We start from the raw sequence: 25012 nt of genomic DNA, 5'->3' as shown, positions 1-25012 counted from the left end.
TCTAGGATCATATAGCTAGGAAGTCTGAGGACCAATTTGAATCCAGGACCTCCCATCTTTAGCCCTAGTTCTCAATTCACTGAGCTGCCCCCATTATGGGGTTTTTCATCTTTATGTCCCCAGAATGAAGCATACTGCATGGCATATAATATTTGCTTAATCTGTGTCTGTTAAGTTGGTTCAAATTCTGCTACCAGACTAAAGTTCTTCAGGTTCAGATCTAATTATGGCAAAACCCCTCAAGACCTTTTGGAGACTCCTGATTGCCTCAGGCAGTGGCTCTTGATTTTCCTTGAGTTTTGCTGGAAGTGCCTTAATCATGTAGAACTCACCCATTCCATTGTATGTACATGCATGGATCTCCTGACCCTCTGGTAGTGTATAGCAACTGACTTCTCATAACAAAGGATAAGGCTGTGCTCTCTCATCCTACTCCTCTATATATATCCTGTGCTCCTGCCATTCTCGACTATGAACCACTGACCCAACATGCCCAATACTTTCCAGTCTCTGGGCCTTGACTCATCCTGTTCCCTGAGTCTGCAATGCTTGATGGCATCTTAGTTTGATGAAATCTCTCCCTTCTTCCTATTCCTACTCAGAGTCTTGGAAAGAAAGAGGACATCTATGGCTCTGTCATTTTCCAAAAAGTTTGCTTAGAACTGATTCATCAGAAGAAGGACAATACTTTTTCTGCATTTCTTACTTTCTAAATACCAGCCTGTTTCCTCCAGCCAAGAATGATCTCTCCTTCCTCACATTTCATCAACACGTCGTGCCTTTTTGATGCACTAAAGTGTTCTCTCATACCATGTATGTGTATTATCCCTGTCCTAGACCATGAGTTCCATGAGGGCAGGGGAAAATGACACACCCAAACTTCAACTCTCCCCAGACCTTGAATATAGTGTTTACATAGTGCTTACTTAATATTTTGGCTAAGAATGAAGTTGACTTTCTCCCTTCCCTCAGCCCTCCCCACTCCCACCCCCACAATAGAAATCAGTGGAGAAGCTAGGATTAGAACCCAAATCATCTGACCCCTAGCATATCTCCACAGTCCATTTGATGTTAGATTCCTAATTCTATGCCACCCCCACCACATTATTTTCCTGCATGCAAAATAAGTCAGTGATTCCTTGGGGTAGAATACATTGTTGGGTTCTCTTGCTTTGTGAACTTGGAAAGAAAGTCAGAATTTGTCTATGGAATCTGGAGAATCAAAATCAACTCCTGGAACTGGCTACCTACAATTGCCAGATTTTCTTTCACTCCCTGGGACTCACTGAGCCTAGCCTCTAGTACTGTCAGTCAATACTAGGTCATTTAGATCTTCATTCTATATTTTTCCTGTTGTCCCAATATCCTCTTTTTGCCAATGATTTGTTCTGTGACATTGGGCTAGTCATTCCCCCAAATGGGGCCTTAGTTTCACCCCCTATAAAATGAGGTTCATTAGTCTCTGAGGTCCTTTGGTCTTTCACTTTCCTCTTTGGTCACATCAGAGTTGTCTTCCTTGTGCAGTCAATTTCTCAAGGGTCGTGATTCTTCAATTAGTACAATGTCTGACCTAGGATCCTAGCCTCTAAGAAAATTCCCCAGATGAACTTGTTGTAGGCTTTAAGAAACCTGGAGGCAGCTAGGTGATAGAATACTGGGCCTGGAGACAGGAATGCCTCAGTTCAAATCTTGCCTCAAATACCCACTAGCTGTGTGATCCTGGGCAAGTCACTTAACCTCTGCCTTAATCTACCAAAGAAGGAAATAACAAACCATTCCAGTTTCTTTGCCAAGAAAACTCCACATGGGGACATGAAGAGTTGGACACAATTGAACAACAAAACTGGAAACCTACTTACGAAACTACTTCTTTGGCTTTTTTTGGTTCTAGAATTTCCCAGACAGAATCTGTAGGATATCCTTCTCTAAGTTCCATCTTTCTGCTTCTAAACAGAATAGCCTTCTAAACATTGATAGCCTGCTTTACACGCATCATCTGTTTGAACTTAACAAAAACTCTATGAGCTAAATGGGATGGTATTATCGGCATGGTGCAGGAGGAAAAAAAATGGAGGATTTGGTATCAGAGGAACTGTGTTCAAATCTTGGTTCTGTCATTCCTATTTTTGTCTGAACTTGGGAAAGTCTCTCAGCCTCGTTGGACTCATTTTTGGGCTCATCAGTAGGTTGGACTAGATTTTAAGGTCCCTTCCAGCTCTGATTCTAGAGAAGATCTGAAAACTTATTCAAAGTCACACTATCAGAGAGTGGCAAAAAGGGAACCTCAACTCAAGTTTTGACTCCAAGTCACTCAACAAAATGCCACCCAAACCATACAATGATGACCTAACACCCAAGTAGTCCCTGCTCTATGGATTAGGAGATGGCACAAAGGAAGTCCTAGGAGCCTGATTCTTTCATTTTCACCTCTGGGCCCTTTAAAAATAGCTCTTTTTACATATTATCTCAGTTGATCCTCACAACGATGGTGGGAGACTGATATTATGAGTATCATTAAGCCTAATTTACAGACGGGGAAAACTGAGGTACAGAAGCCATAAACTAATAGTACTAGAATTTGAACTCAGCATTTCTGACTCCAAAACCATGGCACAAGAACCTACGACAAAATTTTACTGTATTTTCTTGAACGTGGATGGATTCACTCTACTTGTGTTTCTACCAATATTTCATGGGAACCTGAAGTCTCACCTGACGCTTGAATATTCGATGTAGCAGCCCTTTCTTTGGCGGTTCAGGAGGATAGCTCCGATTCAGGTCGGGTGAAAGAGTACCGTTTGGTCCAAACACATTCAACTCCTTGAAACATTCAGTTTCTATCATCTGAGAAATGGAGGCAAAACCATACATGCATTAGAAGCCACATCCTGTTACTTTTCGAAGAAAGTAGAAAGTCAAAGCAGACAGACAACCTAGCAGGCCCCTGAAACAAGGAAGAACACATTGCCTTCTCAGGCCCCAAAACTTTATTTCTTCTCTTTTTAAAAGAGAGGCAAGTGGTTGCACCAAGCCTCTCATCCTTGGTTTCTAAGAAATGTTACTAATAGAACTAAGGCAACCAGCAGGGGAGGAGGACTCTTTTAGTGGAAGAATGGGAAGCAGTCTCAAGGTGTTCTCCTAAGAGATAGAAAGATGGAAGAGACAGGGAATCTTGACTGATTTAAGTTCTTAAGGAGTATTTTTTAAAGGAAATTAAAGTAGAAAATTATTAGAGCAAAGCTATGGACATCTTGTTATGTTTCAGAAAAATTCTACCTGGAGGAAGTTTGATAAAGTGGAAAGAGCTGAATTTTGAGTCAGAAGACCTAGGTTTAAATTCTGATTCTTCCATTTACTATCTGTGTAATGTTGTACATAGCATTTAGGTTCTCTTGGCCTCAGTTTACTCATCTGTAAAATGAAGGAGTTGTACTAGTCGGCTTCTAAGATCTTCGTTAGCTCTAAGTCTATGCCCTTTGATGCCCTTTTCTTCACCTTGCAGATAATTATTCAATATTTATTAGCCTATATGTTTTTTTAATTAGCTGGTTCTTCCCTAATGAATTTGTTGTCGTTCATCTGTTTCAGTGATTGTCCAACTCTTTATGACTTTATTTTGGGTTTTCTTGGAAAAAAATTATTGGAGTAGTCTGCCTTTTCCTTTTCCAGCTGATTTTACAGATGAGAAACTGAAGCAAATAAGGTTGAAGTGACTTGCCCAAGGTCACATAGCTAGTAAATATCTGAAGCCAGATTTGAACTTGGGAAGATGAGGCATGACACTTTTCCCCACCATGCCACTGATGAGATGATAGTACTAAAAACAGTATTATTGAAAAGATTTTTAGTCCTACTAAAAATAACAAGCGTTGACATTAATATAATGCTTTACCAACCACTTTCCCACAATAACAATATGTGACATAATGCTTTAACATTTGCAAAGTTCCTCATGTAAATCATCTCACTTGAGTCTCACATCAACCGTATGAGGGCAACATTACAGGTGCTATTTTCCTCATTTTACTGATAAGGACACTGAGGCACAAAGACATTAAATGAGTTGTTTATGTTCAATTACAGCTAATACAGGTAAAAGCTAGGGTTTGAACCTAGGATTCCCGTCTTCAAGTTCTCCACTAATCTCATTTGACTTTTGCAAGATAAGTATCAAGTCACCATGAGTTTAAGTTCATGGAATCACAAAAGAGCTGGGTTCAGAGTCTTACCCTGACACAGTTCGTCACCATATAAACGTGGGAGAACTACATAACATCTTGGAATCTCTTGTCTCCTACATTTAAAACAGGAATAAATGTATCTCCAGTACATGCTTCACGAGGTCGCCATGAAGATATGAGGTATACTAGGGAATGCACACACACAAATCTTAAAGGTGTCCCTAGTGTATCAATGCAGTTTTAAGCTCTAAGAGCCTAAAACATAATGGGTTTGAAGGTGATCACAATCATATACCAAACTTATTCAGCCATTCCTCCAATTGATGGACATTCCTTCAACTCCTAGTTTTTTGCCACCACAAAGAGAGCTGCCATAAATATTTTAGATCAGTGATGGGCAAATTTTTCAAAGAGGGGGCCAAAGGAAAGGAAATGCTCATCTGTCAGTCTGTTTCTAAGGCAACTCTTTTGAAGTTTCATTGTACTGTATGCTACTCATTGTATTAATCAGATTAGGAATAATGTCCCTTAGCCCGATAGAACATTGCAGGGGCTGCATCCAGCCCATGGGCTGTAGTTTGCCCATCACTGTTTTAGAGCATATAAATTCTTTTCCTTTTTTCCTGATCACCTTGGGAAACAGACTTGGTATTTGTTTTTTTTTTTTTAATATCTGAATATCTCTGCATTTGATAATACAAGATCATTCACTGAGGTCCTCCCTCCTCTGGTTTCCACCAATAGGAACTTAAAACTGAACTAAGACTTTGGGGATGCCTTGCATGTGCCAATCAATATTGTAATATTAATTATTTGTGTTTTGCAGAAAAATAAACTGAGACCCAAAGATATAAAAAGGCTTGTCCAAGGTCACACAGCAAATGAATGCCATTTTTGCATCTCATTGACTCTTTCTAAACAAATGCGACCTCAAGACTTTTTATTGCTTCCACTGGAGGAAGCCAGGGGCAGAAGAATAAGGAGGGTCTCAATAAATGCTCTTGTCTTATTGATAGGGAAGCTGATGTTGAAAGGCAAGTACAGAGATACTCAGATACTTTTAATTCTTAAAAATCTTAAATCTCTAACCTTCTATCTTCTTTCCTTCCTTTTCCCTTGCTCTTTTCCTTCCTTCTTTTCTTATTTCCTTCCTTCCTCCCTCCCTTCCTCCCTTCTTTCTTCTCTCTCTCTCAATCTCTCTCTCCTCTTCATTCTTTCCTTCCTTCCTTTCTTTTTTGAGTTCTGTAATTTCCTCCCTCCTTCCCAATCCTGCATTGGAGAAAGCCAATGTTTGATATAGATATCTATGTGAGATTATATAATTCATACTTTCATAAATCAATTCTTTTTCTGGAGGTCAGGAATAGCATCTTCCTTCCTAAGTCTTTCGCAGCTGATTTGCATGATCATATTACTCAGAATAGCTTAGTCACTCCCAGTTATTTTTTGAACAATATTGCTGTTGCTGTATATAACTTCTCTTCTCTTGCTTCTGCTCATTTCATTTTGCGTTGTTTCATGCAAGTCTTTCTAACACCAACCTGTTTGTCATTCCTTAAAGCATAGTAGTATTCCATCACAATCATACACCACAACTTATTCCAGCCATTCTCCAATTGATAAGCATTCCTCAATTAGAGTTGCTATAAATATTTTAGAACATACTAGGCTCTTTTCCTTTTTCTGATCACCTCGGGAAACAGAATACTTAGTAGCTGGGTCAAAGAATATACCTAGTTTTATAACTCATTGGACATAATTCTAAATTGCTTTCCAAAATGGTTGGACCAGTTCACAATCCCACCACCAATGTATTAGTGTCCCAGTTTTCCCATACTCTCTCCAGCATTTGTCATTTCCCATTTCTATCACTTTAGCTAATCTGATAGATATAAGATAATACCTCAGAATGGTTTCAATTTGCATTTGTCTAATCAATAGTGATTTAGAACACTTTTTCATATGACTAGAGATAGTTTTGATTTCTTCTCCCCCAAACTGCCTGTTCATCTCCTTTGACCACTTATCAGTTGAGGAATGTGGGTACTCTTAAAAAGACACACACATCCACAAATGAAACCACATTCCAACTCATTATGGTTTAGTGGCAATGAAACCATTTCCACTAATTGTTAGTACTGACTCCTTAAGTTATCACGTATGCACTTCTGTTTGCATATGGGGGAATGTGAGTTCTTTGAGGGCAGGTTATTATGCTCCTCTTTCCCTGCATCCCTGTTGGGCCACAGGGTGCTTTGCCTAAATATCCTGGATGCTTCATGAATGTTTGTTGGGTAGGAATGAGAGCTATCCAAGGGGAACCATGGTGGACTGGATGAAGTCCTGGTCTTGCAGTCAGGAAGACATGGCTTCAAATCTTGTCTCAGGCAATTAAAGCTGATGTGAGCAAATCCCTTACTCTCTCTGGACCTCCATATCCTCGTTTGTAAAATGAGGGAGTTGGGAGAAGGGAATAAACATTTATATGGTACCTATTATGAGCCAAGTGCTGTGCTAAGTTTATTCATATGTGGAATGTAAAATTAATTTACAAATATTATCTCTTTTGATCTTCACATCAACTCTTTGAGGCAGGTGCTGTTATTATCTTCATTTTACAGTAGAGGAAACTGAGGTGTGTAGGTTAAATGACTTGCCCAGGGTCATAGCTTGTAAATGTCTGAGGCTGGAATGGAACTCAGCCCAGTGTTGTGGACTCAGCCCAGTCCCTTGTGTCATCTAGCTTACTCAGTCTAGCTACTGTTGAACTTGATGGTCTCTTCCAGATTTAAATCTATGACCTAATGATGTAATTCTATACTAGGTAATGTTGGTGGAACCAGGAAAACCTGAGCTCAAATATAGCCTCAGATAATAGCTGTGTGAGCCTGAACAAGTCAGTTAACCACAGTCTGCCCAAGTTTCCTCATCTGTAAAATGGAGATTATAATAGTATCTATCTCCCAGGGTTGTTGTAAGGATAAAATGTGTTTAGTTTGGTCATTTTCGGTCGTGTCTGACTCTTTGTGACCCCATTTGGGGTTTTCTTGGAAGATATTGGAATAGTTTGCCATTTCCTTCTATAGGTCATTTAACGAATGAGGAAACTCAGGCAAACAGAGATAAGTGACTCACCCAGGGTCACACAGCCAGTAAGTATCTAAGGTTAGATTTTAACTCAGGTCTTCCTGACTCCAGGCCTGCCACCTAGCTGCCCCAGGACAAAATGAGATATTTATAAAGCTCTTTGCAAACTTTAATTAAGTACTATATTAATGCTAGCTATTATTATTACTGACACGCTGGGCTGACTCATGCTTTGGCAGCATGATTGCTATTAATAGTGGTTTGCCTAAAGATACAAAGCTCTTCTTTTACAGATTGAGAGCCTTACATTATTCCACGTTCTTTAGGAAGTTCTAGAATGGTGCCAGTTAATGCTTTTGAAGTCATGTTCCATTTTCACAAATGACAGGGACAAATTACTTTGTTGTTATAACTATTTTGGAATGGGAGATGAGGGAAAGTCTGAGAATAGTCAGGAAAGTCCATTTGGGCTCAAAGGACACAAGCTGAAAAATCTCTGGGTCTATCTTGAGTAAATCTACTGACCTCTTTGGGCCTTGGTTTATCTGTAAAAGAGGGGGTTGAACTTAATCTCTGAAATCTCTTCTAGCTCTAAATCATGAACCTATGAAGACTTCTACCTAAGGAGCTCCAATCTTGCACTGGGCAGGAAGGATAAGAAGCCGCTGAATGTCCATGAGCAAGAAGTCCTCTTTCAGGGAGAAATCACAATGGAAATTAACCATTCTTTTTGTGGGGGGAGAGGGGTCGTGAATCTGGTTACCATTTATGACAGGATTAAGACCTTAAGGTTAAAGATGATGATCAAGCAAATCAATGGAGACCGAATATACCCTTCTCTAGTCCCAGTGAAATGTTTTGCCTGTTTTGGGGTAAACTGTTGAAATCATTCTAATGTAGGATAGCCTTCAGGCCACTTTGGCTAGCTGTGGAGATGCTCGAAGACATGGATGTGTAAGATGGGGAGAAGATTCCTTCATGATCATAGGCTTGTGGGGGCAAGCCAGGACATCCACCCATGCAGTAAGAATGCCCTCTACTCAACTGAAGGGACTCTGACTCAAACTGGTCTGTTCATTGCAACACTATTGGGTGGTTAGAGATTGTCCCTCCCATCTCACTTGGCTAGCCCTTGCCTTCGATCTTAGAGTTGTTATTAAGACAGAAAGTAAAGGTGTAAAAAAAACCCAAAACAACATTATCTGACTTTAAGGGGGTAATAAAGAAATGTCACACTTGAGATTTGAACTCAGATGCTTTGACTCCATTTTCTAGTACATGATGCTATTACTGAACCACTCTAAGTCAGTTTCCTTGTCTGTATAATGGGGAGATATACTTAAAGTACTTATCTTGTAGAGTGGTTACAAGGGAAAAGCTTCATAACTGTCAAAATGTGAGTTATTCTTTAAAATTTTACTTTTCTCATTCTCCAGTAAAACCCTCCATCCACATCACTGATTTCCAAACATTCATTAACATCATGGATCATCAACTGAGGATAATATAATTACAACACTACAGCTTCATCTCTCCTTTTTCTAAAGATTTGTAAATCAATTCCATAATCTTAGTTGATCCTCAAAACCCCCCATAATGTATTATTATCTGTATTTTACAAGTGAGGCAGTGAAGACTTTCAGAGGCTTAATGACTTCCCTCAAGTCACAAAGCTAGTATTTGTTAAAGGTGAGATATGAACCCAGTCCTAGTTCAAAGTACCTCTTTTATTTTTTTCATCCTTACCTTCCATGTAAGGATTAATACTATGTATTGATTCCAAGGCAGAAAACCAGTAAGGACTAGGCAATGGGGGTTAAGTGACTTGCCCAAGGTCACACAGCCAGGAAATATTATGAGACAAGATTTGTTCTGAGCCTAGCTCTCAATCCACTGAACCACCTAGCTGTCCCCCAAAGTACCCCTTTTAGAGTCAGAGTGCTATCTAGGCATAAGTGCAATAGTCCCAAGGTAGACTTATCCTCAGGGGAATTTGGAACACAGGCTAAATTATTTTGTAGACTTTGTGCATTGCTTCCAACCTGTCCTCAAGCATCTCTATTCAAGGGGAGTCAGATTAAAATACAAGTCAACAATAGAAGGAGAAAAGAAGGAGAAAAGAAATAACCAAAGGGCAACCTGATTTGTTTGTGTGTGTGTGTGTGTGTGTGTGCGCGCGTGTGTGTGTGTGTGTGTGTGTGTGTGTGTGTGTGTTTGTGTTTAATGGGTTGCTTGCAGGAATGTCTTTTTTTTTTTAAAGACCTATCATTTCAGCTGTGTCCCAGTCTATGCAGCAGTTAAACCCCAGCATATTTCACAAGCCAACACATAAAGTATATGCAGCGGTTCCCAAACTTCTTTGGCCTACCGCCCCCTTTCCAGAAAAAAATATTACTTAGCCCCCTAGAAATTAATTTTTAAAAATTTTAATAGCAATTAATAGGAAAGATAAATGCACCTGGGGCATCACCACTCCCTGGATCACTGCAGCACCCACTAGGGGGCAGTGGCACCCACTTTGGGAATCACAGGAGAAGAGGCTCAGGACAATTGTCACCAATTTCCTATACTTTAAAGGCTTGGCCTATCAGGGTGGGGATCTATAATTTTTATGGTCAACTAAAGGCTCCACTTATTCTTACGTCTTTATCCCTTCTTGGTTTTAGTTCAATAAGGTGCCCCCAATCTCTGGAAATCTCACCCTTAGTAACTTTGTCCAGTTGGACTTTCTAGTAATTTGTACTCTGCTCCCCTGTCTTGGTAAAACATGAGGAGCACACAATTCTCCTTTTCCTTTCCCATCACCTCCAAGTGGTTGGAACTGTCAAAGTCTCTGCCCTAGTCCCTGCTCACCTCATTTTGCCATGGAATTGATACGGATCCTGTGGAGAACTTGGAATAGAAATCATCATCTGTGTGGTCCAGGTTGACACCTTTTACTGTGGAGAATTGCTCGATATCCAACACATCCTTACAGTACACAGCTCGGGGCTATGGACCAGGGAAAAATAGAAGGGCAAGGGTTAGACTTTGATAACCACTGGCTTGATCCAGGCTGGGCCATGCCCCAGTAAGGAGTTGCTTTAGGTTAGTCTATTCCATCTTTGGACATTCACTTAGAATTACAAAACTACAAAATGCCAACACTGGGGAAAGAGTTTGAGAAGTCATTTAGTCTATCACTTAGAGCTGCAAGAAATATTTTCCTTCTCAGAACTCTCCTAGCACAGAGCTTTGTAGTAGGATCATAGACAGGATCTTTGAGGCCATCTAATCTAAATAGCTCATTTTATAGATGAAGACATTGAAATCCAGTAAGACTAAATGATTTGCTGAAGGCAGGATAGAAGCCCAAGGCTGAGATTCTAGAACCAATGATCCTTCCTGCTTCTAATTGTTGGATTCGACCATTACTTGTGCACGTGCCTTGTCTCTTCTACTAGATTGTAGGTTATTTGAGTGAACAGAGGACTGAGACTTAGATACAGTATGTACCAAGTCCAAGGTCACCCAGGTCATTAGTGGTGTAGTAGTGACTAGAACTTAAGCTTCCCAACCTCTGCTACACTGCTCTTTCCTTTATGCCTGGGTGGGCTCCAGAAACACTTATTTTTTGAATGATTTTTGAGAGGAGTACATATAGACTCTCAAGTTGTAGAAGGTTGGTGGTATTCCTTTAACCTTGGTCTAAAAGTGAGAACCTCTAGGGAAACTGTTGGGGAGGGGAAAGTTACTTACATCTGGTACAAAGGGAGGGTCCAACATTCCTGCTTCCAATCGCTTGAAATTCATGTTTCTGAAAAATGGGTGTCTCTTCACTTCCATAGCCCCCTCCTCTCGACAGCCCAGTCTTTGCTTTGCATCTTTGGCTAGTAGCTGTAATCAACAAGGGGATGGAATGAAACCTTCTGGACCATTCCCTCCCAGGTAGAAGACACATGCAGAGGATTTAGGCACATAGAGTCTCAGAAAGAAATATTTTTGGCTCTGTTTACAAAGCACTCCTCATACAACCACAGGAGTGTGATCCTCCCCCACTTTTTTACAGATGGGGAAGTCAAGACACTGGGATGAAGTAATTTGCTCATAGTTACACAGCTAGTAAAGTAATAGGGCTGGACCTCAAACACAAGCCCTACACAAAGACATGCTTCTAGAAAACACTTCCCAAACAGTCACAAAACAACAACAGAAGAAATAAACCCAAAGCTGCCTCCTTTGAACTAGAGTACTTACAGCTTATACCATTCATTTGGTACTGAGACTATCCTGATATTGTTAATTTCCTTCCTTCCTTCCTTTCTTCCTTCCTTCCTTCCTCCCTCCTTCCCTCCCTCCCTCTCTCTTTCTCTCTCTTTCTCTCTCTCTCTCTCTCTCTTTCTTTTTTTTTTCTTTCTTTCTTTCTCTTTCTTTCCCTTCCTTCTTTCCTTCCTTTCTTTGGTGATTATCTCAATTTTGCTGGAGCAAAGAGAACATAAGGAATAAAAGTATGGAATGAGATTAGCAAAATAGGTTATAGTCAAATTGTAGAAATCCTTGAATATCAGAATTAGAAATTCAAATAATTCTGTAAGCATTGGGGAGGCAATGAAGGTGTTTGAACAAGGGAATACCATGATTAAGGGATCACTGAACATTAGAAAAGTTAATTTGGCAGTAAATGGATTGGAAAGGGAGGGGAAGCTGGTTAGGATGTTACTAAAAGTTTGCATGAGAGAGTTAATGGGAGTTTGTATTAGACTGATGCCAAAAATAATGGAAAGGAAGAGGTCCAAATCAAGAGGTTAGTTTAGATAGGATTTGGTGACTGAAAATTTAATGAGAATGGTGATAAGAGCAAAAGGTAAGGGGAAGTCATTATTTAATTCAACAATTACAACTAAAATTTTAAGCAACTGATATGCACAGAGCAGTGGGCTAACATATTTGGAGAGATACAAGTTTAAGCTAAAACACTAAACCATGGAGTTTATCATGACCAGAATGTAATCTGGGAGAGATTAGTTTACCCGAAGATTTCAATTTATGTTAGTCTTCTGATTAACCTAAAAGTGACTTTTTTTAAAAGAGGGACGCTTATAGAGTAAGCATATTATTCAGGTAGGGATATCCTGTAAAGAGTTTGAGACATTGATCTGAAATTCAGGAGAGAGGCCAGAATTGTAGATAGACATGGGAATCATTGATGATATTATGTAATGATTAAAGCTGAGTGAATGACAGAGATTACAACGTACAGAGAAAAAGAAGAGGACTAAGAACAGAACCTTGTGGAACACCTCATGTATCTTGGGTGTGGGAAGGGGTCTAGGAGCCAGAAAAAATGGCAAAAATGGAATAGAAAAGTAGGAGATATTGAAAAGGGAGCCATTCTAGAGGCGGACTGGAGCCAGCTCTATGGAATTCATTAGCCCGCTGTTGAATTTTCAGTGTGAACATTTATATCCCAGAAACTGGCAAATTAAAAGTTGGAACTTACTTTATTATTTTGCTGAGTGCCTAGCTGTGATAAGGTAACAGAAATTATATTAATTAATTAATGTATATTAACAATATACATTAAACTTAAAAGTGTATCCTGCATGCAGGTCATCAACCATTTAGCAGCTGGCAATATTTGGCTGTAACATTAGTAAGATAAGTGAAGTAACCAGAAGGAGAAAGGGTTGAGTCTACAGGGCCAAAGGCTGTGGTGTTCAAGAAGATTAAAGACTGAAATAAGGCTGTTGGATACAGTGAATTTCAGAGAATATATTTATGTAGTGTGGTGGGGATCACAGCCAGACTTCAATGGGTTGAGGTGAATGTAGGTGGTGAGGAAACGGAGGACCAGAGTTCAAACAACTTTTGCAAGAAGTTTGACTGTGGGGTACAGCTACATAGCTCAGTGGATTGAGAGCTCCAGAGGCAGGAGGTCCTGGGTTCAAATCTGAACTGAGATACTTCCTAGTCGTGTTACTGTGGGCAAGTCACTCAATCCCCATTGCCTAGCCCTTACTGCTCTTCTGCCTTGGAACCAATACACAATTCTGATTCTAAGACAGAAGGTTAAGGTTTTAAAAAAAGAAGAAGAAGGCTGACTATGAAGGGGAGAGAGAGAGCTGCTGTTGAATTCAGTTCATCAAACATTAATTAAGACCCCTCTATGTATAAGGCATTATATCAGATGCTAGGGATCTCAAGACAAAAATGAAACATCCCCTACTGTCATGGAGTTTAGGTTGTTCTGGCAGGGATAACACAAGCATGTCAGCAAAAAAAAAAAAATACATGAAATTTAAAAGAGTAGGAGCATCTGGAAAATGGGAATGAGGGAGGTGGCAGGAGGGGGTGTGATCTGAGATGAATCTTTTTTTTTTTTTAAACCCTTGTACTTCGATGTATTGTCTCATAGGTGGAAGATTGGTAAGGGTGGGCAATGGGGGTCAAGTGACTTGCCCAGGGTCACACAGCTGAGAAGTGGCTGAGGCCAGGTTTGTCTGAGATGAATCTTGAAGGAATTTAAGAATTCAGAGGATGCCATGGAGGGAGAAGACTGTATAAAGAAGTAGAGATGAGAATGGAATATGAAGTTCAGGGCATAGCTAAGAAGTCCATTTTGGTGAGAATTAGAGTGCATGAAAGGGGGTAAGATGAGCTGATGAAAAGATATATTGAAACCAGATTACGAGGGACTTTAAACAGCAAGCTGAAGAGCTCCCATATGATCCTAGAGGCAAGTGGGAGAGACATGCTGAAGTTCTTTGAATAGGAGAATTACATGGATGTAGCAGAAGTTTAATTTTTCTTAAGGCCTGGGGAGTCTTGAGAATTTTGGTATGTAGAGAGAAAGGATTGCATAAAGAAGGTAAGGATATACAAAGATGCATGAATTAAGATGAATACTGGAGCAAGGACGTGGAGGAAATAGGAAGAAATGGGCTCAAGTCAAAAGATTAGCCTCACTCCAGAGCAGGGATACTTTTTTCTCTGAGAAAAGAGAGCAGGAGATAATGAGAGAGTAGATGCTGCTGCTGAAAAGATTTGAGGAGAGCAGCTAGATGGCTCAATGGATAGAGAATCAATCCTAGAGATAGAAGATCCCGGGTTCATATCTGGCCTTGGACATTTCCTGGCAATGTGACCCTGGGCAAGTCACTTAACCCCCATTGCTTAGTCCTAAACATTCTTCTGCCTTGGAACCAATACACAAAGTACTCAAATGGAAGGTAAGAGTTTAAAAAAACAAAAGATTTGAGGAACTGAAGAGGATAATTTAGAATGATCCCATCAGGTGGTCTCAGTCTTCTCAATTAATAAAGACAACTGTCATCTCTTTTAAGTGTATAAGAGTGTGGTTGGGGCTTAAGGAGATGTGGAAAAAAAGGTTTGAAATAGTTGCTGTGGGAAATACAAGTGAGAGAACTATCAGCTTTGGAAATTGGGAATTAGAAAATATATTCATTATTTCCCTTCACTTAAAAATATGCTTTAGAATTCTGATGGTCATTAAAAAAAAACAACCCTTACCTTCTGTCTTAGAACCAATACTAAGTATTAACTCTAAGGCACAAAGCAGTTAAGGGCTAGACAATTTAGGGTTAAGTGATTTGCCCAGGGTCACATAGCTAGGAAGTGGCTAGGGGCAGATCTGAATCCAGGACCTGTAGGCCTGGCTCTCAAGTCGCTGAACTCCCTCATTGTCCTGATGGTCAGTTTCTATAGCATTTCCACTTGCTTTTTTAGTTAAAAGGGACTTGAGCCTAAATCCATGCCCAGTATACAGAGTTAGAGACTCAGCTCCTCAGTGGAATAACAAAGGGCTACTTTGATGAAAATACTAATAATGATAACAATAAAAATGCACATAACACTGTACCAAGCACTTTATCTCATTCAATCTTTATAACAACACTGGGAGATTTGTGTTGTTATTATGTCCATTTTATAGATGAGGAAACTGAGGCAAATAGAGGTTAAGTGACCCACCCAGGATCACACAACTAATGTCTTAGGCCAAATTTGAACCCGGGTCTTCCTGATTCTAGACTGTATCATCTCCATATTAAATGTATATGTTTAGTGAATTGCCCCTATATTCCTCCCACAAACCCACTATGAGTTAGTTTGGGATATCTTTTGTTTCTGTTGATTCAGAGGAACCAACCGGTCATTTATTAAGGCAGCTCGAAGAAGAAAAAACAGGGGAGGGGGCCATGCAAAAAGGAACCTGAGGGGTGAAGAGGCTTCTTCTCAGTAAACGCTCTTCTTTCTAAGATATGGCGTCTTTCGGCTCCAAACGCCAAGACTCAGGCATTTTTGGAGGGGAAGACTCGGCTGCCTTTCAAGTTCAAACAGGCTTCAGGAAAGCCCCCCAAAAGGAGAGAAAGGGACAAATTAGAGAACAGGCTTGTTGGTCAGCTCAGATACCTTGGAAAAGGGGCAGCAGCAGCCAACGGCATCAAGCGAGGACTCTTGCAGCTTTGTTTCCCTGGGGTCCATTTTAGCCACCAGGGGGAAGCAGAGGACAACTATGCTTCAGTGAAGAGCCGGCTATCACGACCCACTGCTCTGGGGTCCATTTATTTGTTGGGCGCCGGGCATTTGGTCACAGGAATGCCTTTGGGGGTTGACAAAACCAAGGTGGGGGAGGGCGGATGGCGGGAGGCAATGCGCTCACACAGCAGCTCTTGACCCAGATCTCAAACGCAAATCTTGTCACCTGGAGCCCTCCGCGCCCTGGAAAGGAGCCCTCCGAGATCACTGAGAGCCCTGGGATGGGATCGGGAGTGGACCGAGCCACAACAGATGCCTACGTCATTCTCTGGCCAAGGAAGAGTGACTGGTTTTTTGAACGGTATGACCTGGTGTGCCCTGGCTTGAGCTGCGGCAAGACTCTCCCAGGCAGTGACTCGGGCGATCAGCTTGAGAGGGAGAAAGAAGTTGGCTTCCCCCAGCTAATGCTAAAAGTTCCTGAGCTTTGTGTCTGTCTGTCTCTCCACGAGTCTATCCATCCATCCCATCAACAAGTCCACTTGTTAGTAGAAACACAGAAGAAAAACAACTGCTTGATCACATGGCTCGATGGGGATATGATTGGGGACGTAGACCCTAAATGATCACCCTCGTGCAAATATTAATAATATGGCAATAGGTCCTGATCAATGACACATGTAAAACCCAGTGGAAGTGCTCATTGGCTATGGGAGGTACGGTGGGAGGAGGGGAGGGAAAGAACATGATTCATGTAACCATGGAAAAATATTCTCAATTAATTAATTAATTAAATGAACTTAAATTCTTTTTTAAAAAGTCCATTTGTCTTTTTGACATTTTTTTATTCCAGCTTCTTGGGCAATTCATCCAGTTTGGGGGTATCAACTAAAAACATCCCTGTCCAAAGCATCCCTTCCCCATTGCCTTATTTCAGTTCCATGAATCCCTACTACTGGTTTCTTCTGAAAGACTTAAGCAAATAAAGGTTAATTGTGTTTTTCCCCACCTCTCTGAGTTAACATTGGTTTCAGAGGAATAATACCTATATACCCATTTATCTGATTAATCTAGAAGAAGAGCAAAATGGACTGGAATGAAGGAGGTGCAATTTTTGAAAGAAAAGAGGTCGAAGATAACATTCAACTTAAACATTTATAAGCATCTACTGCGTGCAAAGCACTTTAGGAATATGAAATTTAGATAAGACAATCCTTACCCCCATCATACTTACATGCTGGGTGGTGATCCTACAGTAAGGGGCAGCCAGGGGGCAGTATGAGGACACTGGGAGTTTGAGAAGATGGTGCTAAAAAGAGTGGAAGATGGGCACTCCCTGGGAGATGAGGTTTGATGCCACCTTACCTTACTTAAAGGCAAAAAGCTTGGATCAGATGACTTCTTGTAGTCCCTCCCTAGCCATTGGACCATTTTGCCAAGATCTGGTCCCAAGAAGACAAGGATGAGGTTCTAATCTCCAGCAGGTGCTGGAAAGCAAACAAAAGCCTCCCAGAACTGAGAATATGCTGAGTGGGGAGAAGCAAAGGGAGTTTCTGTGGGATCTGGGATACTACAAATCCAGACAACTCTAGGGAAAGGTGAAGAAGAAGGAATGGATGAATAAAGAATTCAGATGAAGACAGAGGGAGTGATGAAAAAGTTGTGCTAATGCATATGGAAAATAACTTCAATGTAAGTTCTTTCCAAGAAAGTTAATTATTATTGTTCTATTTTAAGTTTATAAGAAATCATTAAAACAAACAGTTGGTACCACTACTTATAAAAGAAATCTGGTTTTGACTACTCAAATAAATCAATGGATTATGCTGTTCTCTGCATCTTTGAAGTTCTGGGCTCTAATTGGGAGGTACAAATACTGTTTGGAGGGGCTATTACCCAAAGGAGAGTTTTTTTTTTTTTTGAGGATGAAGTAATTTACAAATTTCATAACTGAGCCTCATTCATTTGTTTCTAAAACCCTTACCGTCTGCCTTAGAATCAATACTAAGTATTGGTTCCAAAGCAAAAGAACAGTGAGGGGTAGGCAATGGGGGTTAAGTGACTTGCCCAAGGTCACACAGGTAGGAAGTATTTGAGATCAGATTTGAACCCAGGACCTCCCATCTCTTGGTCTTTCTGTCCACTGTGCCACCTAGCTGCCCCTCAGACATCATTTAAAACTCAAACCCCTGAACCATTATGGTTTTTTGCCAAATATCAGATGGGGCCCAATCAAGTTTGTGCTTTAAGCAGTCTCGTAGGTTCTTTTAATTATCAAATGCTTGTAACTTTTAAAATTAAATAACTTATCAAAAGTTATAATTTAGGGGGCAGCTGGGTAGCTCAGTGGAGAGAGAGTCAGGCCTAGAGACAGGAGGTCCTAGGTTCAAACCCGGCCTCAGCCACTTCCCAGCTGTGTGACCCTGGGCAAGTCACTTGACCCCCATTGCCCACCCTTACCAATCTTCCACCTATGAGACAATACACCGAAGTACAAGGGTTTAAAAAAAAAGTTATAATTTAGGGGGGCAGCTGGGTAGCTCAGTGGATTGAGAGCCAGGCCTAGAGACGGGAAGTCCTAGGTTCAAATCTGGCCTCAGACACTTCCCAGCTGTGTGACCCTGGGCAAGTCACTTGACCCCCATTGCCTACCCTTACCACTCTTCCACCACCTATAAGTCAATACACAGAAGTTAAGGGTTTAAAATTTAAAAAAAAAAGTTATAATTTAATATAATCAGTCAAAATGTCGGGTGTGGTAGGGGGAGTAAGGGCCCAGGATAGATGTTCCTATTGAGATCTTGCATGATAGTACAGAACCTAACTTGCAAATATGACTGATTCAACCTATCCTCTGGTCCACTGAACAAGGTTGAGTTGGGGACATTCAGCATGGTGTGCCTGGCCCATTGTAAGGATTTAATAAATATTTATTGTTTGACACAAATTGGCAGCACAGAAGGTAGAATGTCCATTTTTAAATCTCATGGGATCAACCAATGTAATTGTGAATGTCACAAAGCAACAACTTGGGGGGTTCTTTTTCAAATGATTCTATTAATATTTTAAAAGGTTTTTAAAATTATATGTTTTGAGAAAATAACTCTTTTCAACTCATTTTTATAGATGGTCAAAGGAGAAAAAAAAGCAGTCTTTTTTTGATGATTTCAAAAAGGAGTCCTCTCAAAATCTGGGTTCTGGCTGAATTCGCTCCATTGACTGAGAGAATCAATCTTTGCTGAATTTTACCCATCCTTCCCTCTCCTTTACTGAACTAGGATGAATATGAGGTGGGGTCTAGGAATTTCATTAAGGGAACACTTATTAATATGGGAACCACCTCCACCAAAAGCAGGTTAATATCTAGCATTGCCTTCGAAATATTAAATGATTTGCTCAGTGTCATACCTTTAGTTTGTTGTCAGAGGCATGACAGGAACTCGGAGCTTCCCGACTCAACCCAATATACTAGTACACTGCTTTTCTCACCAGGAATTCTAGACTGGGAGGTCATAATCCAGCCCCTTGTCCATCAAAATACAGGTGAGATTGACTTCCCCTGAGCATGGATGTGGCTACTGAGTCATTGCAAATTATATTTGCAATGCTGGCCCTGTCTTACAACATTTATTAGGTAGCAGTGTTGTATTAGTGTATTATAAATCAGCTGTAGAGTACTGATAACCATAAAGTATTAAAAGAACCAAATAAAAGCCTCCAAAACACCAAACAAGTCTTCTAACAAAAGACATGGAAAGACAAGGACGAGAAGAAAAAGTGGGGCTGTGATCTGTGTTGGCAGAGTTCAATCACTGATGAGATTAGGAGTCAGAAAAAGAATTCATTACCCCTGATGCATCCACTGTAGAATTAAAGATGTAAGTAGTGTCACTAAGGCTTTTAGATGAGTCTTAAGTTTCCTGATTCACTCAGTATTTCCATTCTCTCAAATGACTGCCACCACCAGAAAGCTCTCCCCTTTCTCCCTCCCTTTGTCCCATTTCCATGTGGTTTCAGAGAAGCCTGCCAGATGCATTAAGGTACCATTAGTAGGAGACATCCCCTGCCCTCAATTTGCTTGCCCAGTCCCCACCAAAGGACTCAGGAGGCTCTGGCCTGATCTGGACCTACGGTGGACTGTGGTCTGGGGTACCCATCAGAAGAAATGGTATCAGGTCAGGTTTAATGACTACTCCTTGCCATTTTCTCTCCCCACAAAGAACTAAGCATCATTGGTAGGTCACAAGCTTTCCCAGTCCAGTCTCATGCTTTGGGAACATTGTAGGCCAGAGGTAGTTGAATCTCTGGAGAAAAGTGCTTAGTAGGAAAGCAAAGGGATTAGTTAGTGAATCCGCCTCTTTGAAAGCCCAGGTGGAACTCTTACCATGAAGGAGTGGGAATGCCCAGCTTTCTCATCCTTTTGCAAGACGTAAAGCACTCTATAAATGTCAGCTCTCATTATTATTATTCCCAAGTCTCTGGTTACTTTGGCCACTCAGTGCAAATAATCGATGCTTGGTGAATTTTTATCTTCAGAAAAGGGAGAGGGATTTTGTGTGTGTGTGTGTGTGTGATGAAATTGTAGAAATTAAAGCTTGGAAAGGACCTCAAATTCTTTTTGAGGGCTTTCCAACTTTTGCTAATAAGAAAGATGAAAGGTAATACTTCATTCAGGTGGCCAGTTTCAAAAAAATGTTATCACCTATTTACTTTTCCTTTCAGTTATGTTTTTCAATGTTGGCTCTTATTAAAAAAAAAAGAAACCTAATTTAAAAAAAGTTACGACCAAAAGCAAGTTTTCTTCTGTTTTTAGAGCAAAAAAAGAAGGAGCAGGGAAAGGCAAAGGGATGGGGCAAATGAGATAAAATTCATTAAATATAGAAATATGTCGCTCAGATTCAGAATAATAATTTGGGTCTGGTTTAAGCGCCTGCCTTCATAAGGCAATTAAACAGTAATAAAAATATAAACAATAGTTGGTATTTATGTAGTATTTTAAGGTTTGCAAAGAACCTTTCATGCTTTATCTTATTTCATACTTTATATCATCTCCAAACTAACCAATGAAAGAAGCATTAGAAATATTATTGTACCTGTTTTATAGATGAGACAACTGAGTGTCAGAGAAGTTCTTCCCTCTCATGCTATACAAGGGGACATTGTGAGCCCCTTCCTTGTAAGCCTACCCAATTAAACCACCAAGTCTCAGGCCTTGGCTGATACACAATCCAAATGTATTTCTTCCTGGGAGGTTAGATCTGTGGCTACAAGGTCAATCAGAACAGCTTGCGATTGTATAGTTTAACATCTACATTTTCTCCATTAGGATCACAGATTTAGAAATGGAAAGGAACTTTAGAGACCCTTTCATATTACTGACGGAGAAACTGAGACCAGAGAAACTAAATGATTTGTGACAAAGGTGTCACATAGTGGCAGAGGTAGGAGTTGAACTCACATTCTTCGACTTAAGCTAGACCTCTTTACAATGCTTTCCCATTGTCTCTCTTATCCTTACATCATGGAACCTCAGTCTGGAAAGAATTTGTCAAGTTCATCTGATCTGTCCCTCATCTTGGAGAAATGGCAGACCACTCCAGACCAATGGTTGCACCATTTCTGAGACGTGGGTAATATTGAATCCAGGGAAGCCAGGAACAAATTCTCTTCTTTGTGATTGTGTCTATATCAGAGTGTGTCAACAATTAAAAAAAATTCCTCTAGCCCTCTATTCTTACTCCCTAAAACATAATTCTAGGGATATTTAAGATTGGGAAAAGGGACCATTCTTTCTAGGAGCCATTGAAATTAGTGGGATCTAGGGGGTTCCTGGATGGACCATTTATCAAGGCTCTCCATTTCTGGTATTTGGGTCTTTCAAAAAGCCTTCCTACCCAGATCCATAAATTTTATTCTGATTATGGGTTAAGACTTGGGCTAAAGACAACTAGATGGCACAATGGGGCCTCGAGTCAAGGAGACCTGAATTCAAATCCAACCTCAAGAAATTTACTAATTTTGACTAGTCATTTCACCTGTCAGTCTCGGTTTCCGTAACTATAAAATGGGATCATAATAGCACCTACTTTCCAGGGTTGTGAGAAGACCGAACTAAATAATATTTGTAAGTACTTAGCACAGGACCTGGAACATAGTAGGAGCTTAATAAATGCTTATTCTCTTCCCCTTCTTTTCCCCCTCTCCCTTAGTCTTCCCTGCTTAAAGTATACTTCCTTAATGATGATAACAAATACATTTCATTGAGAATGTGTGACTATGGGTACCCACATACGTTTATATTATTTCTGCAGCAAGGAAAGAATATTTCAGGGAAGACTCAGTCCTTAGAGCATGTATAAACCAAAACCCTGATTCCCAACCTTCTGAGGCTATCTTTAGAACTCTGAGAAGGGTAGAGAAGAGGAGAAGTAGCTCTGCTCCTGAGACTTGACTAGGCTGGAAGAATGAGTTCCATTAGTCCTTGTGCTACATTAGGATTTTGTTTACATTCATGTTGTCAATAATTGGTAACTGCCTATTTCCAATACACATGGAAGCTTGAGGGATCTTCATGAAATTTGTGATGGAGAGGTCTTCCATTCAGAACATGCACTGATATCCTGTTTCTTATTTACTTACTGTGTGGCAAGAAAAAACCTTTTAATTAGCTGCTGAGTTAGAACTGGGTGTGCACACCAAAGGCAAAATCAGAAAAGGGATTGCTTTCTTCTACACAAGTAGGTGAAGCAAAAACGAGTGTCCGCCTCCAGCAGAGGCAGAAACAGCAGTGGTTTGCTGTCTGCTGGCTGATCTCCCAGCTTCTGTGTGGTCACTGATGCATGATGGTTTCTCTGTTTTCTTCTTTTGCACTCATTCTTTACTGACCCGAGGTCGATGAGTATCAGAGATAGAACACGCCAGGTCTGACCTAGTGAGCTTCAAAAAGCCAGAACAGACCCCAGACATCCAGCAACAAGAGTCTGCTGGTAGCTATTCCTGCAGAGTAGGGGAGGAGGTTGTCTTGCTCCTGCTTGACCCAGTCCGGTAGTGAATTGGCCTGATACCTGAGACCCCGAGTCCTACAAGCAAGGAACTGAGCCACCCATTGTCTACGTGGCATCTAGAAGTGGATTTGGTGGGGAGAATATTTTCTATGAACCACCTTAAGTTTGAGCCCACTCTCCTTAGGGATCAAGATGGTAGAGGAGATAGTACTCCTAGGCTGAGGGGTGGTTGTACTTCAGTCTTTGCCACCTATACTTTCTCAGTAAATATTACTTTGTAAAAGTTAATTGATGTTAACTTGTCAGATGACATTGGGGAAATGTTAACTGGTGATGGATAGTGTGGTAACGTACCAGTGGGAGCTTGTGAACAAACCCAAACTTGACCCTGACCCCCAACCTTCTGAGGCTGCCTTTAGAACCCTGAAAGGGGCAGAGAAAAGGAGAAGCAGCTGTGCTCTGGAGACTTGACTAGGTTGGAAGAAGTCCATGTGCTACATTAGGATTTTATTTATATTTCTGTTGTCAACTTGAATAATTTGTTTAAATTGTTTGTTAATGAATTAAGTTGTATTTAAATTTCACAATTTGTGCAAATTCTATATTCTTTGAATATGTAGAAAAGGATTCTGACAGTCAACTTCTTTCATGATGATATCTGTGATCAAGAAAGTGATCAATACATAGGTATGCTACAGAGCAGGATTCTTTTCCTTAAATCTGTTTACCTATTATCTGCTTTTGACATTTTTACAGTGGTATATACATCTAATGGGTCAGTTCTGATCATTCATCTGCCCATTCATTTGATAAATATGTAGTGAGGCAACTAGGTGGCTCAGTGAAATGAGAGCCAGGTCTAGATATGTAGAGGTCCTGGGTTCAAATTTGGCCACAGACACTTCTTAGCTATGTGATCCTGGGCAAGTCACTTAACTCCTCCATTGCCCAGCCCTTACCACTCTTCTACCTTGGAACCAATATATAATAAGACAGAAGATAAAGGTTTAAAAATAAATGTTAAGTGCCTATTTTATGGGCAAAGCACTATAATAGAAACTAGTAGCATTAAAAAGTATGTGGGGGGAGGGAGGAAATAGCTTTGAAGATAATATGAGCAACAAAGATTCAAAAAATTGACTTTGATTATATTTCTTTTCCCAGCTTTACCTGTATCCACCAGTTTCACCTGATTATGTTTCCTTCCAGCTAACTTTAAATTGAAGATGCCTCCACCGAACAGACATCCCAAGAAAGGTCTGCTGATTGATAGGATGAGAAAGGCTAATTTAGGATAAAATTGCAGTTCACTAGAAAGTTGCATGACTGCTTAGGTGATGCAGGGATGAAGCTAGGGGTATTAAATTGTTAGGGAGGGATGAGAGTGATGCTTTTACATTCTCTTCCCACTAAGCTTCAGTTGTAACATTCCCTTGGCACAGTTTCTTCCTAACCACTTAGCTTACCCACCACGATAAATTCACAACTGTGACCAGTGACTTCCTGGTTGGTTAGGATCCAGCACCTCTGAACTGTATCTTTTTCTCCTGTTCTTTTGTGATGGATTAAAGTATGAACATATTAGTCATACTGTCTTTGCTTACATGACTTCATATGAGGATAACCAACACCCAAAGAGTTTCTTAATGAGTTCTCAAGGCATGTTTTTGGTCAAAGAAAGAGAAAACTTCTTAACAATGAGTTTTCCAGGGATAGAACAGACTGGCTAAAGAGATGATAGTAGTAGTAGTAGCATCAGCATCAGTAGCAGTAGCAGTAGTGATAATAATAATAGTAATAGTAATAAATAACAGTAGAGATAAGGATAGGACCTTTAACTTCATTGATGTAGATAATTCCTGAATGAGGAAACTTTCTCTTCTAGTATAGGTCAACACCTTCTCTGTAACTTGAAATCTTAAAGAATTGTCTAGAACACCAAGAGGTTAAGTGACTTGCCCAGGGTCATACAACCAATAAATGTCAGAGGTAGAATTTGCTCCCAAGTCTTCCTGACTTTGAGACTAGCTTTCTCTCTGATATACCCCAGTTGTATCAACATCATCATCATCATTATCATCATCACCACAATAACCAATGTCTTCATCATTATCATCACCACAATCATAAGCAGCAGCAATGTGTATAAGTGACTTTAAGTTTGCAAAGCTCTCTCATTATTTCCTTCCTTCATTCTTCCCTCCCTCTTCTTCCTTCCTTCTTTCTTTCTTTTTCTTTCCCTCCCTCCCTCCCTCCCTCCCTTCCTTC

General features: G+C 40.4%; 1 protein-coding gene across 1 annotated transcript in view; it reads right to left on the bottom strand.

The window, feature by feature from the left end:
* The window catches only part of GRK5 (G protein-coupled receptor kinase 5), a 336045-nt gene that overhangs the window by 5757 nt on the left and 305276 nt on the right, over positions 1–25012 (bottom strand). Inside the window, exons 13-15 of the mRNA XM_044665627.1 lie at positions 11007–11144; positions 10122–10259; positions 2713–2844 (exon numbers count right to left, since the gene is read on the bottom strand). Of these exons, the coding sequence (XP_044521562.1) occupies positions 2713–2844; positions 10122–10259; positions 11007–11144 (408 nt within the window). The remainder of the gene's footprint in view (positions 1–2712; positions 2845–10121; positions 10260–11006; positions 11145–25012) is intronic.

This window comes from Gracilinanus agilis, chromosome 2, assembly GCF_016433145.1.
Source record: "Gracilinanus agilis isolate LMUSP501 chromosome 2, AgileGrace, whole genome shotgun sequence".
NCBI classification, from domain to species: domain Eukaryota; kingdom Metazoa; phylum Chordata; class Mammalia; order Didelphimorphia; family Didelphidae; genus Gracilinanus; species Gracilinanus agilis.
Note: the sequence above shows the minus strand (reverse complement) of the source record. Positions and strands in the feature narration are given on the sequence as shown.